General features: G+C 73.8%; 6 protein-coding genes across 6 annotated transcripts; 3 read left to right on the top strand and 3 right to left on the bottom strand.

The window, feature by feature from the left end:
• Nucleotides 1-2,075: 2,075 nt before the first annotated feature.
• On the top strand, nt 2,076-2,285 carry AURANDRAFT_25670 (hypothetical protein; the record flags this gene model as incomplete). The annotated part of the gene is made up of 1 exon (XM_009038453.1): nt 2,076-2,285. A coding segment is annotated over one exon (210 nt), but the record flags the coding sequence as incomplete, so codon positions are not given.
• A 660-nt stretch (nt 2,286-2,945) lies between these two features.
• AURANDRAFT_8899 (hypothetical protein) lies at nt 2,946-3,212 on the top strand (the record flags this gene model as incomplete). The annotated part of the gene is made up of 1 exon (XM_009038454.1): nt 2,946-3,212. A coding segment is annotated over one exon (267 nt), but the record flags the coding sequence as incomplete, so codon positions are not given.
• Nucleotides 3,213-3,379: 167 nt separating this feature from the next.
• On the bottom strand, nt 3,380-3,919 carry AURANDRAFT_15727 (hypothetical protein; the record flags this gene model as incomplete). The annotated part of the gene is made up of 1 exon (XM_009038356.1): nt 3,380-3,919. A coding segment is annotated over one exon (540 nt), but the record flags the coding sequence as incomplete, so codon positions are not given.
• Nucleotides 3,920-4,218: 299 nt separating this feature from the next.
• On the bottom strand, nt 4,219-4,803 carry AURANDRAFT_63982 (hypothetical protein; the record flags this gene model as incomplete). The annotated part of the gene is made up of 1 exon (XM_009038355.1): nt 4,219-4,803. One exon carries the CDS (start codon nt 4,801-4,803, stop codon nt 4,219-4,221), a length of 585 nt encoding a protein of 194 aa, XP_009036603.1.
• An 89-nt stretch (nt 4,804-4,892) lies between these two features.
• Nucleotides 4,893-8,392, bottom strand: AURANDRAFT_71581 (hypothetical protein; the record flags this gene model as incomplete). The annotated part of the gene is made up of 3 exons (XM_009038354.1): nt 4,893-6,039; nt 6,412-6,897; nt 6,975-8,392. The coding sequence occupies 3 exons, from the start codon at nt 8,390-8,392 to the stop codon at nt 4,893-4,895; spliced, it is 3,051 nt and encodes a 1,016-aa protein (XP_009036602.1).
• A 717-nt stretch (nt 8,393-9,109) lies between these two features.
• Nucleotides 9,110-14,330, top strand: AURANDRAFT_63980 (hypothetical protein; the record flags this gene model as incomplete). Its single annotated transcript, XM_009038455.1, has 4 exons — nt 9,110-10,579; nt 10,779-11,006; nt 11,207-13,390; nt 13,437-14,330. The coding sequence occupies 4 exons, from the start codon at nt 9,110-9,112 to the stop codon at nt 14,328-14,330; spliced, it is 4,776 nt and encodes a 1,591-aa protein (XP_009036703.1).
• Nucleotides 14,331-14,435: the final 105 nt, after the last annotated feature.

Raw genomic sequence — 14,435 nt, 5'->3', positions numbered from 1 at the left:
CGTCGCGGGGCAGGTGCTCGTGGACCCGCGCGGCGCGCGGCGCCTCGAGCTCGTTGCCCAAATGGCGGAAGACGACGCGCGCGCGCGTCGTCGCCCCAAATTCCCCGTAGTCGGGCCCGACGCCGGCGTCCGCGGCGCCCATGGCCGCGAGGGGCGGCAGCGCCGCCAGTTCCTCGGGCACCTTCTCCTTCCAGGGCAGCGCCTCGAGCGCCGCCTCGACGGCCGCTAACGGCTTCGCCTGCGCTCCGGCGACGTCGACGACGAGGAGGCAGCGGTCGCCCCCCTCGGGCCGCGTCAGGCCCAGGAGCACGTCCGCGGACTTGGCGTTGCCGATGGCGACCATGCAGGCCGCGAGGCGCCCGCCGCCGCCGAGCATGCCGGCGACGCGGCCCAGGAAGAACTGCTCGCCAGGCACGAGCCGCGGGAACTCGCTGAGGGAGAAGGGCAGGTCCGACGCGCCGACGACGAGGCCGCCGGCCTTGACCTCGGCGTAGTCCGCGGCGAACGCGTCGGCGAGCTCGTCCCTCGGCGGCGCGTCGTCTCGACTCGCGCCCATCGCGTCGTTGGGGCTGCACCTTCACCAGGACCTTCACGACCGGCCGAAGCGCCGTCGACGCCGCGGTCGGGCTTTACTAAGGCTTACTGCGTCCTTCGGAGGAAGGCGAGGGCGTCGTCGAGGGACCAGCGGTCCGCGGAACCAGCGTCCGCCTCGAAGTCGGCGAAGGCGTACTCGGCCTTGAGCGCGTCGGAGAAGAGGAGGTCGTAGGCCTCGCGGAGCGGCCGCGCGCCGCCCCAGCTCGCGCGCAGGCGCGCGAGGCGCTCCGGCGGCACCGTCGGCCGGAGCAGCGCCGCGGCGACGGCCTCGGGCTCCCAGGCGCCGGCCGTCCGCCGCAGGAGCAGCGCGACGTTTTTTTCGCGGACGACCTCGCGCTCCACGCAAAAGGGCAGCGCGGCGCAGAGCGCCGCCTTGAGGAACTCGGCGTCGTGGAAGGACATGACCAGAAAACAGCCGCCGACGGCGAGCATGCGCGCGACGGAGCACGCGTAGGCCGCCGCGTCGCCGCAGAGCAAACAATCCAAGGTCGACTTGTCGACGACGAGCGCCGCGGCGCCGTCGGCGACGACGTCCGCGCAGTCCGTCGCGTCGGCGACGACGAAGTCGCACCGCCGCGCGTCGTCGCGCTGCCGCGCGCGCATGAAATCGATGGCCGCGGCGTCGCTGTCGAGGGAGAGCACCCGTCGGAAGCCCCAGCCGTCGCGCAGCGTCGCCGAGACGCAGGACGTGCCGCAGCCGGGGACCACGCAGAGGCCGTCGCGGTCGATCGACGCGACGAGCGGTTCCACCGTCGCGAGGTCCAGGTCCGGCAGCCACTCGAACTCGCGCAGCTCATAGCTCGTCATATTGCTTGTCACTCGTTATATTGCTTGTCACTCGAACTCGCACAGCTCATAGCTCGTCCAAGATGCTCGTCCATCGTCTCGCCGAGCCAAAGCTGAAATGGGGGGGGTTGCTCCGGCAAGGTCGGCGCGGTCGCGCGACGGCGGCGTCTAAAGTCACTCTTTTTTGCATGGTCCCAGACGTCCCGGCGAGCTACGCCCGCGTGAAGCAAGCTCTTTCTAACTCGACGAAATCACTGAAATATGCTCGAAAAAGGACCGCCTACGTACGAATACGCGCGTATACGCGCCAGCCATGCGCTGCGTATAGGCGCAGAACGGTCGCTTTTTGTGGTCGGGGCGACGCCCCATGACCCCTGGCGTCGCCCTGGACGGTTGGTCAGTGCCGGAGACGCAGTTTCGGTGTTGGTCCAAAATCCACCCTACGGGCCTCGTTCGTCCACCGCGCTCCTACGGACAAATCCGGCACAGTCGATCTCGCCACCATCGATGGCGTTGGACATGCCCCTTGGTTTCCTAATCGACGGTACTATGAAGCTTCGATCGCGCTCAAGATCGTGACTTTCGAGTACAGCGTCGCTGCGCTAGAGGGGTCGGCCGGGGCGCCACTGGCGGAGCAAACCCCCCCCTAGCTGAATTCAACTTTCGTGGCTGTGGTTAGCCGCCGCTGAGAGGCGATGGACATTCTCACCGTCGACGACGACGACGACGACGCCGCGCGCAAGCGCGTCAAGCTGGACGCGGCGCCGCCATCGTGCTTCCACTGCGGCGCGGCGCCGGCGACGAACCGCTGCTCGCGGTGCAAGGCCGTCCACTTCTGCTCGCGTGCCTGCCAGCAGTCGGCCTGGCCGCAGCACCGGCGGACCTGCGCGCCGCCGAAGCGGTCCTGGGCCGACGGCGCGGCCCTCTGGGCTCGGGCGCTCCGCGAGTCGAGCGGCCCGCTCCTCGAGGAGGCCGTGCGCGCGCTGCGGGCCGCGCCGGAATCCGGCGACCCCCGGACGGCGTCGCGGCGCGCGACGTTCCTGGGCTACTGCCGGTCGGACGCGGGCGACGCCGGCGGCGCCGCGGCCCACCTCGAGCGCGCCGTGGCGCTCGACCCGTCCAACGGCGACGCCTGGCGCGAGCTGCTCCTCGTCCGCGAGCGCGACGAGGGAGACATCGTCGCCGCGAAAGCCGTCGTCGCGCGGTGCCCCGGCCTCTGGGCGTCGCCGGAGCAGCGGCCGGGCTATTTGGAGCGCGGCCTCCGCGCGCAGCCCTGGTGGGACGGGGCACAATTCCCCTGGGTCGCGGCGCTCGAGGCCGCGAGCGGCGAGGTCCGAGCGGAGGCCGCGGCGCTCGTCGACGCGGAGACCTGGTCGGACGTCGGCGGCCAGGGCCGCGGCCCGAGCGGCGCCCACGACGGCGCCGTCGTCGACGGCTCCTGGCGCGAGGTCGTGCTCCTGGGGGCCGGCGCCGTCGACGGCGCGGCGCCGGCGACGGCGCGCTTCGTCCGGGACCGCGTGCCCGACGCGGCGGACCTCTGCGATTCCGGGGGCGGCGAGGTCATCCTGAGCCGCCTCGCGCCGCGGAGCGCGATCCGCCCCCACTGCGCGCCGACGAATCTACGGTTGACCTGCCACCTGGGTTTGGCCGTGCCCCCCGGCGGCGGCTGCCGCATCCGCGTCGGCGCCGACTGGCGGACCTGGGCCGAGGGCCGGTGCCTCCTCTTCGACGACAGCTTCGAGCACGAGGTCCGCAACGACACGGACAGGGCGCGGGTCGTGCTGCTGCTGCGCTTCTTCCACCCGGACCTCGCGCCCGCGCGGCGCGGCGCCGCGTGCCGGGACGCCATCGAGGCCAAGGCGGCCGCGGAGCGGGCGCGCTGGGCGCCGCCGGACTAACAAACCTAGATCTCCTTTCGCCTCCGGTGGAAGAAGAAGCGGTCCTCGGGTTCCTGGGCCTCCATGACGCGCTCCGCGCAGAGCGCCACGAGGAGGTCCGCGTCGCCCTTGAGGTAGTTGGACAGCTGCTCGAGCGCGCGGGACCGGTGCGAGATGCCGTTCTTCGTCGCCGCGTCCATCTCCGCGAAGGTCGCGTCGTGGCCGTCGGGCTTGAAGCACGCGTCCCAGCCGAAGCCCGCGTCGCCCCGCGGCGCGTCGACGATGACGCCGTGCGCGCGGCCCGTGAAGACGAGCGGCACGGACCCCGGCCCGACGGAGAACGCGACGCAGCTCTGCGCGTAGGCGCGCTTGCACTCGTAGCCCTCGAGCACGCGCGGCAGGTCCACGTGGCTGAACCACTTGATGTAGGGCCCGGGCATGCCGCCGAGCGCCTCGAGGCAGAGGCTCGTGTCGTCGATCATCGCCGCGCCGCCCGTCGCCTCCGCGGCCAAACGGCACTTCGCGGCCGCGATGTCCTCGGCGACGCCCTGGTACTCGTCGAGGTCGAGGTCGCACTGCTCCAGGGGCAGCGGCAGCCCGTTCTGCGACAGGATCGCCTCGACCTCCCGCAGCTTCATGGCGTTGCCCGTGACGAACTTGATCGACAGGCACTCGTCGCCGCCGAAGGCGCGCACCGCCCGGCGCCGCGACGTCTGCGGTCCGTGGAGGGCCGTCGCCGCGGCGACGAGGAGCAGCGGCAACGCGAGGCGCAGCCAGCTGCCGCTGAGACAACAGCAGCGAGCTGCACGATTCCCAGCCATCGGGCTGCCTCCGCGGAAATCTCCCCCCCCGAATGAGTACTTCATTGATGTGGCGTTGATGTGCGGTGTTGCACCCCCCTAGATTCGGCCGGTGCACCCCGAGACTGACCCCGGGTCTCAATTGTTATTGGGCTCCTCGGTTACGAGTTGCGCTCCTCGGTCCAGCAGATCTTGCCGCAGCACGCGACGCCGGCGTTCCCGAACGGGTAGTGCAGGTTGCCGCACGTCCCGAAGGTCCACAGCAACTTGCCCGCGCACCCCTTGGCCTCGCCGAAGGACGCGGGGTACGGGTCGAAGTGCGCCCGCGTCTGGTGCGCGCGCTTGAAGTCCGAGGCCTCGCGGACCCGCTCCGCGCACGCGCCGGCGGCCCGCGGGAGGCACAAACACGCGACGTCCGCGGCGCAGAGCGCGAGCTTGCAGCCGCAGCCGCAGCACGCCAGCGGGCCGCAGGCGCCCTGGGGATCGATCTCCGGGCAGCCGCAGCAGTCCCAGTAGTGGTCGTAGGAGCTCACGGCGTCCTTGCTCGGCGGCTCTTGCGCACAGCAGCAGTCGGCGAGGCAGAAGTGCGACCGGTTCGCCGCGCCGGTCTCCTCCAGGTAGGCGCTCGCCGCCGCGGGGGCCGCGGCCGCGGCCGGAGCTCCAGTGTCGGAGCTCGAGCAGTGTCGGAGCTCCAGGGGGGCGCCGCCGCGGTGCATCTCCGACACTGTTGGAACTTCGGTCTCCATTATTGTGTCGACGATGGTGCCAGTGGCCACGAAGCTCTCGAGAGTTGGGAGTTTCAAGCTCTCGTGATTGAAGCCTTCAATTAAGGGCCTTAGGCGATGCTCACGCGCGCGCCGGCCTTGGCGCTCCGGTACATGGCGTCGATCGTCCCGACGACGGCCGCGCCGAGGGGCGCGTCGATGGCGGCGACGGCGGCCTCGCCCCGGCAGGCGGCGACGAAGGCGAGCAGGCTCTCGGGCCCGCGGCCGCCCTGGACGAAGTTCTCGAAGAGGAAGCCGTCGACGACGTCGCGGCCGCCGTCGCGCCGCGAGAGCTCGAGCTTGCCGCTCTCCGGCTTCGAGTCGTCGCCCTCGTAGGAGACCATCCCCTCGGAGCCGAAGATGCGGATGGAGACGAACTTGCCCACGGACCCGGCGCCGTGCGCCGTGCCCGGCACGGACCCGGCGCCGGACAGCGACACCGTCGCGCCCGATTTCGTCTCGATCGTCGCGGCGTTCGTGAGGTCCGCGCCCGACCTCTCGGCGAAGGTCATGGCGCACGTCGCGAACGACGGCTCGAGGCCCGTGGCCTGCAGGATCCAGGCGATCGGGTGGCTCATCTGGCCCCAGGCGAAGCCGTTGCCGAGCATCGCGCCCGACGGCGTCGTCCAGCCGACGTTCGCCGGGTCGTCGAAGAGCCAGAGCAGGGGGCTGTGGAACGAGCAACTGACGTGCTCGACGGTGCCCACGCGGCCGCCGCGGACCCAGGCCGCCGCCGCGAGCGCCTGGGGCCGCCACGACGCCGTGTTGTTCACGGCGAAGTAGAGGCGCGGATGCCGTTTGGCCGCGTCCGCGAGCCGCGCCGCCTCGCCGACGTCCGTCGTCATGGGCTTCTCCATGAGCACGTGCTTCCCGGCGGCCAGCGCCGCCGCGCCGAGCGCGTAGTGCGACGCGTGCGGCGCGCAGCAGACGACGCCGTCGAACGCGACGCCCGCCGCGAGCAGCGCGTCCAAGCTCGCGAACGTCGGGCAGTCGTATTTCGCGGCGAGCGCCGCGAGCGGCTCGAGCGCCGGCGGGATGGCGGACCGCGGCTGCGGGTTCGGGTCGACGATGGCGGCGATGGTCGTTTCCGGGTTGGTGTGCAGGTCGGGAAGATGCCAACCCTGCGCCCACCAGCCGGCGCCGAGCACGGCGATGCGCGCCGGCGGCTTGCCGTCGACGAGCGCGGCCATTATGGCTGCGGCGCGAGGCTGCGGTGTTCTGTGGAGCGCCGGAGAGGCTCGGTGTGTTGCCGTCGCGACGGCGCGCGAGATGGCGCCGCAGCTGTGAGAGCCTCCAAATCTTCAAGGACGAGGCACGTGCTCTTCAATGACGGCCTCCGAGGCTCCGTCTGGCCGCCCGATGCGGACGCGGCGTGTTTTACACATTCGCTTATACTCGCTCGCTTGGTCTTCTTCGTGGGCGGCCGGAGCGTCGGCCGCGGCGCGCACGCGCGTCCGAGTCCGCGCGGTCTCGACGGCGCGCGGCGGCTCCGCGCCGTCTCGCGACGCCGCGCCGCGCGCGCCTCCGCCGAGCGCCGCGGCGCGCGGTCTTGCGGTCGCTCACGCGGTCTTGCCCTCGGCGGCCGCTCACGCGGTCTTGCCCTTGGCCTCGAGGGCCTTGAGCGCCGGGAGATACGCGCCCTGCTGGACCGCGAGGAGCACGAGCGCGCCGAGCAAGCCCGGCCCCTTGACGATCATGACCGGCGGCATCTTCTGCATGGCGAAGAGGAAGGCGTAGGCCGCCGCCGGCGGGTGCACGGCGCCGAAGGCCTTCATCGCGACGATGGCCAGGACGACCGCGCCGGACGTCGGCGGCACGAGTTCCGCGAGCGCCGCCGGGTAGTAGTCGACGCAGAGGCTCGCGGCGGCGGCGGCGAGCACGTGCGCGAGGACGACGCACGTGGGCTGCGACGCCGGCGCGCCGGGCATGAGAAACAGCAGCACGGCCAGGGCGCCCGTCGGCGGGCAGACGCACTTGAGGCCGTGGTCCGCGAGGACCACGCCGACCTGCTGGACGACGGCGAAGGCGAGCAGCGCGCCGAGGCCGGGCTTGAGCGCGTCTCCGAGCTTCGACATCCTGGGTCGGGCAACAGCACTCACAGACAGGGGCCTGCGGCAACAACTGGACTCTCCAAAGGCAACTTACCTGGTTACGCCCCCTCCGGCGGCCTCGTCTCCTCGCCGGCGCCGAAGGAGGGCTGGACGCGGACGGGCTCCGGCGGGTGGCGCTCGTCGACGAGGCCGAGGAGGAGCGACGGCATCGACGCCGCGCGGACCGTGCGCCTGGCGAGGTCGCCGCGCGTCGTCGGGCGGCCGCTGCCCTCGAAGAGGTCGCGCTTCGCGGGGGCGCGGCGCAGCTTCAGCTTGGCCACCGTGAGCGCCACGCGGAGCGCCGCGTCGTCGAGGCCGCCGTTCGCCTCGGGCCCGGCGACGCCCGTCGCGCGCCGCGCGTCGCCCACGAGCGCCGCGACGGCGTTCTCGACGCCGCCGGCCGCGTCCCTCAGCGCGCCCGACACCTTCGCCAGACTCTCGCGCACGAAGGCGTTGACGACGTGGCCCTCTTCGGCCATGGCCGCGCGGAGCAGCTTGTACGTGCGCTTCTGCTCCGCGTAGGAGAGCGCGTCGCCGAGGTCCGCCTCCAGCACGCGCAGGATGCGCTGTGGCAGGCTGAACACGCACGCGCCCGCGCCGTTGCCCGGCGTCGGCGTCACCCAGTGCGCCGCCGCGCGGATGATGCCGCTCAGGCAGCAGACGAGGTAGCAGACCCACGCCGGCCCCCACGCGTGCTCGAGCTCGAGCGCGCCGTGGCGCGCCGGCAGGCCCGCGAAGCACCGGAGGTGGAAGTGCGCGAGCGTCCACGTCAGCGTCGCGGCGCCCCACGTGTCCGTGACGAGGCCCAGCGCCTTCTGCACGTTCGCGTCGCTCGAGAACCGCATGCGGTTGATCGTCCCCAGGAGCGCGAAGATGAGCGTCACGCAGGAAAGTAGGGCGCCGATCTGGTTCCCCGCGGCGCCGGCCGCGCACGCGTCCAGGACCTCGCGCTGGACGGGGTCGCGCGAGTCGCTGCCCGGGATCGCGCCGACGTAGAAGTCCTGCTCGAGGCGGTCCGTGCTCTCGTCGCCGCCGCCGCGCACCGTGACGACGGAGCGGAGCCCGAGGTAGTATTTGGCCGTCGCGCCGCCCGCCGTGCCGTTGACGGCCTCGAGTTTGAGCCAGTAGCTCGCGCGGACGACGTCCGGGTCCGTGGACAGCGACAGCGCGCCGAAGGCCGTGACGAACATGGCCAGCAGCGTCGACCACATGGCGACGCCCATGTAGCGCTTCCGCGTCCGGTCGAAGTAGGGGAAGCCGATGTTCCCGAAGACGTGGCACACGAAGTTGTCGTTCGTGACGGGGTTGTCCGGGTTGAAGGGGCACCACCGCCGCTCGAGGCAAACGTCGGGGATGCCGTTGTCCGTCTCGTCCCAGCACGGCGCCACGCACCCGCGCGCCGCGTCCGCGTCCACCTGCGCCGCGCTCCGCTGCGCCTCGACGTCGAAAGAGCGCGGGCAGCGCTCGACCGGGCCGCCCATGCGCGGCGCGCCGGGCGGCGCACAGCCGCGGCGAGATCCGCTTCGCTGCTCGCAGCGCGCCTCGCTGCCCTTGCGGCTCGCGCTGCGACGCAGGTGACGACGCGACCACGGCGACGACGCGGTCAAAGCATGGGAAGCTCGGTAGCTATTACCATGCTTGCGAGAAGCGGTTTTTGGCCGGAGATGAAGGCAACCTTTTTTGGCTGACAAAGGCATCGAGCAAATCGCCGCGCCGCGTGTCATGGCAGCCAAGCTCGTCGTCGCGTTGGCGCTCTGCGCGTCGCTGGCCCGGTGCGCCGAGGTCGCCGTGGGCGTCGACGGGTCCGCGGAACCGCCCTTCGCGAGCGTGGGCATCAAGTTCGACAAGTCCCAGGAGCAGACGCAGGTCGAGGTCGCCATCGGCGAGGACGCCGTCCACGCGGCGCTGCGCTTCGTCTACCACGTGCGCGCCATCAACCCGGACGTCGACTTCGCCTGCCGCATCGCCGACATCGTCGAGCAGCAGCTCGACGCCGGCGAGGCGACGACCGCCAGAACCGCCGCGCTCGCGGCGGCCAACAACACCGTGTTAAAGACGGCGGGCAAGCACCAGCGTCCTGTGGCCGTGACGATTTTCGAGATATTTCGGGTGGGGAAAGCAATGAGAAATCGTCACCATCATGCTTGGTAGGCAAGCATGTCCGGCGCGCGGAGGAATCGGCCCTCGAGGACCGCCACATGGCCGCGGCGGCGGACTACCTGCGCGCGTCGCGGCGCAAGGGCATCGAGCGCGACAAGGTCGAGTCGTTCCGCAAGATGGCCGAGGAGGCGATGCGCGACGAAAAGGCCCACCGCGAGCAGCTCGAAAAAGAGGCCGCCGCGCGCGCGATCTACGACGCTCGCATGGCCCGCGAGGCCGCGAGCCGCGACGCGGCGCTGGCGCGGCGCCGCGACGCCGAGGCCGGCTTCCGGGCCATGCTCGAGCGCGAGGCGGCCGCGCTCGCCGCCGCGCGCGACGACCCGCAAACGCCGGGCCCCGGCGTGGCTTTTACATTGAACCCCGGCGACGTCAAGTGCAAAGTGATCAAGCGCGCCGGCGAGGACGGCGCCGCCGCCGCCGCGCGCTTCTGCGCGGGCGCGCCGCCGGCCGAAACCTACGAGTGCACGAACGCGCACGCGCTCGACGTCGCGCGGCAGCTCGGCGGCGCCGCGGCCGGCGACCCGGCGGCGCTGCGGGACGCGGCGGCGGTCGCCGAGGCCGCGGGCGACCTCGCCGGCGCCCTCGCGGACCTGATCCGCGCGGCGTTGGCCGCGGAGCCGCTCGCGGGCGCGTCCGACGACGGCGCGCTCCTGGTCAAGAAGCTCCACGAGGACCTCGACCGGCTGCGGAAGACCTGCCGGGCCGCCGTCCACGCCGTGCGGGACCTGTCGCGCGCGCTCGACGAACGCGCGACGGACGAGGACTCCAAGGCCGACTGGACCAAGGCCGTCGCGTCGCTCGGCCTGCTCGTCCGCGGCGGCGCGCCGACGAAGTGGGCCGTCTGGCTCGCGCGGTCCCGCGCGGTGCTCGGCGACCACGCGGGCGCCGAGGCCGCCGCGGCCGCGGCGCTGCAGCACCTCGAGACGTCGGACAAGGCGACGATGCGCCTCCCCTTCGACGCCGGCGCGCCGAAGACCCTCGCGCTGACCATCGGCGCGGCCGCGGCGCTCGAGCGCGGCCGCCTCGACAAGTCGATCAAGTTCGTCCAGGCGGGCCTGCGCCACGACCCCGACTCGGCGCCGCTCAAGAAGCAGTACGACGGGCTCAAGTCGCTGAAGCGGAAGACGGAGGCCGTCGACAAGCACCTGAGGAAGGGCTACTCCGTGAAGGCGTTGGACGCGCTCGACGAGGCCTTCGGGAGCCTCGACGCGCTGAGCCACGAGCTCGAGGGGTCGCGGCTCGCGAGCTACCGCGCGACGCTCCAGCTCCGGGCCTGCCACGCCAACTCCAAGGTGAAGCGCCACGAGGTCGCCTTCGACGCGTGCGACGGCGCCGTCGCCGCGCTCGACTCCGTCGACGCGCGCGCGGCGCGCGCGCTCGCGTACGAGCGCGACGACGACTTCGAGAGCGCCGTGCGCGACTGGCGCGCGTGCATCGAGCTCGTCGGCGGCGAGCGCATGGCGAACGAGGCCTACGCGTACGTCGACGACGAGGGCGTCGAGCACAGTGTGGATTCCAACCACTGGTTTGGGGGGTCCCCACCAAACTTCAGAACTCTCTATTTCGGTCAAATCGAAGTCGATTCGGCTGATTTTTGGACGAATCGATTGCTCTCGTCGAGTTCTCGAAGCACAGCGAAAGAGTCTGGTCCAAATCGTTCGATTACGCGCACATTGAAGTCGGGTTGAAGATTTGGAATCCACACAGGTCGAGCACGACCTCCGGCGGAAGCTCCAGGACGCGCGGCGCGGCGAGGACGCGTGGGAGAAGCGCCGCGACCACGCCAAGGTCCTCGAGCTCCCGGCGAACGTCGACTCGCTCTCCAAGGACCGCAAGTGCTTCTGGCTCAAGAAGCACCACAAGAAGATGGCGCGCCAGTGGCACCCGGACAAGGCCCGCGGCTCCAAGGAGCGCGCCGCGCGGAAGATGGCCGAGGTCTCCGACGCGAAGCAGGCCCTCAGCCAGCAGTACGGCTGCTAGGGGGGGTCGAGCTCTAGGTTACTAATGGTCGACGCCGGCGAGGAAGGACTCGGCGAGCCTTCGGCGCACGAAGGACTCGTACATGGACTCGTCGAGGGCCTGCTCGGAGGCTGCTCGGCGAGCGTGAACCGAGCGTCTAAACGTCGACGTCGCAGATGGTGATCACAACGCGCGAGGCCATCGTGGCGTCGTTCGACGCGCCATCAAAACTTTCGGCCGCCGGCTCGACGGAGCTCTCGATGCGCTGCGTGAACGGCGAGTCGCCGGAGACGGGCTCGTCGACGGGCCTCGACTCGTCGGGCTACTCCATCGGGACGCCGCTCCGGCGGCAGATCCCGCGGTCGGCGACGCCGACGGGCCGCGCTTCCCCCGTCGCGCGGGGCCTCTTCCCCCGGCCGCCGTCGCCGGGCCTCGCGCGCGCGGCGACGCCGACGCGCGCGGAGACGCCGACGCACCGTCGCCGCCTCGCGACGTCGTCGCCGGCGACGATCGTCGAGGACCTCGACAGCGACAGCGACTTCTTCGTCCGCGGCGACGGCGAGCGGCTCCTCAAGGGCGGGGCCCTGGAGCTCGGCGGCGCCGCGGTCTTCGGTTTGCTGGTCGCGACGGCGCGGTCGACGGCGCTCCGCGTCTGCGACGACCGCGCGGGCGAGGCCGCGCGCGAGCTGCCCGTGCGCGACGTGTCGCGCGCGGGGCCGCGGGCCTTTGCCGTCGCGGGGACGACGCTCGTCGCGCCGTCGGAGGCCGCCGCCGACGGCTGGCTCGCGGCGCTCGGCGCCGCGGCCGCGCCGCCGCCCGCGGCCGAGGCCGCGCGGGCGATCGCGGCCGTCGAGTGGACGCTCGACGCCGCGGCCGAGGCGACGCTCGCGGGCGCCGTCGTCAAGCTGGGCTTCCTCGAGCAAAACGGCGAGCGGGGCTTCTACGGCCTCGCGCCGACGACGTTCGACGACGACGGCGTCTACGTCGGCCCCGCCATCCGCCGCTACGACCGCGGCGATCCGAACTCGCCGCGCGCCGTCGTCGACGCGCACCTCCTCGACGGCTGCGTCGCCGTCGCGGCCGACGGCGACGCGTTCCGCGTCGACTTCCCGCCGGCCGTCGCCGAAACGCTCGTCTTCCGCGCGTGCTCCGCGGCGGACGCGGAGACCTGGGCGGTCCGCTGCCGCGCCGTCATCGACCGCCACTACGACGTCGGCGCGGCGCTGCGCGACGGGGGGCTCGGCCACAAGCCGCGGCGCCGCCGCGACGCCGTCGTCGCGCTGCGGCGCGGGGGCGCCGCGCGGCCCCCGGCGCCGCCCGCGGGCCTCCTCTACGAGATCGAGGCGCGCGAGTCGCCGGACCCGCCGGCGGCCGCCGCGGCGCCGCCGGCGCAGCCGGAGCCCGCGGCGCCGCCGCCGTCGGCGGCGTCGTCGCCCTACGAGCTCGCGCGGTTCCTCGGGCGGTCGCCGCCGCGGCCGGAGGCGCCCGACGTCGGCGACGCGCCGTCGACGGCGTCGAGCGCGCCGTCCGCCGAGGAACCGGAACACCGGGGCCCGTCGCCCTACGACCTCGCGTGCGAGCTGCGGCGGTCCGCGCCGGACGTCGCCATGGAGGGCCTGCTCTGGCGCCGGGGCGCGGCGACGCCCTGGAAGAAGCGGCACGCGTCGCTCGTCCTCGACGGCCGGCGCACGCGTCTGGTCTACCGGAACGGCGACGCGCGCGTGCTCGGCGAGTGCTTCCTCCGGGACCTGGCCGACGTCGTCTCCGTCGACGGCGGGGGACGCACGGGCGCCTGCTTCGACCTCACGTTCGCCGGCGGCGGCGAGCCCACGTCGCTCTGCGCGGAGACGGCCGAGGACCGCGACGCGTGGACCGCGGCGATCGTCGCCGCGGCCGCCGCGCGCGCGGCCGCGCCGCCGGCCGCCGCGCGGTCGCCGCCGCGCGTCGCCGTCGACGTCCGCGAGGCGCTCAAGTCCTTCGTGAAGCGCGCGCCGCCGCGGGCCGCGCGGCCCGACGCGGGCCGGCGCCTCGACTTCGCCGACGAGGCGCGCGCGGGGGACGCCGCCGCGCCGGCGACCGACGCCGCGGCGCTCCGCGCGTCCGTCGCGGACCTGCTGCGGCGCGCCGCGGCGTCGCCGGGGGACGGCGGCCTCCAGGAGGCCGTGCGCGGCCTCCGCGCGGACGTCCTCGCGGCGTCGCGCGGCGCGGCGTCGCCCGGCGCGGAGCCGCGGCCGCCGGCGCGCGCCGCGGATCGGCGCGCGGCGGACCCGGCGCCGCCGGCGTCGCCGCCGGCGCGGCCGCGGCACCCGCGGGACCGCGCGGCCGCGCGCCGGGCCGCCGCGGCCGCGCCGCGGTCGACCGTCGTTCCTCCGGCGCGGCTGGGACCTGCTCCGGGGCTCGCCCGAGCGTCGCGCGGGCGGCCGCCGGGGCTCGCCCGAGCCCCGGCGCGTGGCGGACCGCCGGGACGGCGACGCCGCGGCCGCGCTCGCGACGCGCCGCTTCCACTGGATCCGCCGCGAGCCGTCGCCCGGCGGCGCGCCGGCGCGCGCGCCGGGCGGCGCGGGCCGGCGGCGGCCGCCGCGGCCGCCGCCGCTCGAGCTCCCGCTCGAGGACGTCGAGGCCGCGTCGGGCCCGCGGTCCGAGACGCCGTCGCCCCCGGACGTCACCGCAGCGGCCGTCGCCGCCGTCGAGTGGGTCGGCCGCGACGCGCCCGAGCGCCGCGACGCGCTGGAGAGGGTCGTCGCGTTCGCGGGCGCGCTCCGCCGCGGCGGCGCGGAGTTGCGGGTGGAACTCCGGTCCGCGGCCTTCGACGACGGCGTCTACGTGGGCCCGAGCCTGCGCTGGGGCGGCGGCCGCGAGTGCCTCCTCGACGGCGCGGCGGTGGCCGAGAGCGGCGCCGCGGGCTTCGAGCTTTTAGCCGGCCGCCGCCGCGAGGCCTTCGCCGCGGCGTCGGCGGGTGCGCGGGACCGCTGGGTCGCGGAGCTCCGCGGCGCCATCGCGCGCCACGGGCGGCTCCTCGCGGCGCTCGACGGCGAGGCGCCGCCGACGTCCGCCGCGGTCCGCGACGCGGCGATCGCGCGGCGCCGCCGCGCGGCGTCGGCCGCGCGCGCGGCCGATGGCGGCGACCGCGACCGCGCGGCCTACGCGCGCGGCCTCCTCGACGCCGCGACGTTCCAGGACCGCGTCCACGCGCTCGCGCGGAGCGAGGAGGAGCTCCTGCGGCTGCGGCTCGATTTGGCCGGCGTCCGCGCGGACGTCGAGGACATGCGCGCGCGCGCGGACGACGAGGAGAACCCTTAAGAAAGTTCTTTAACGGGGGCCTGGTCGCGCACGTCAGCCAAGACGGCGGCGCGCCGCGCGCTCGCGTCGTCGCCGGCGAGCGCCGAGCCGAACAGCAGCGTCGCG

Source organism: Aureococcus anophagefferens (assembly GCF_000186865.1).
Source record: "Aureococcus anophagefferens unplaced genomic scaffold AURANscaffold_8, whole genome shotgun sequence".
NCBI lineage: Eukaryota > Pelagophyceae > Pelagomonadales > Pelagomonadaceae > Aureococcus > Aureococcus anophagefferens.
Note: the sequence above shows the minus strand (reverse complement) of the source record. Positions and strands in the feature narration are given on the sequence as shown.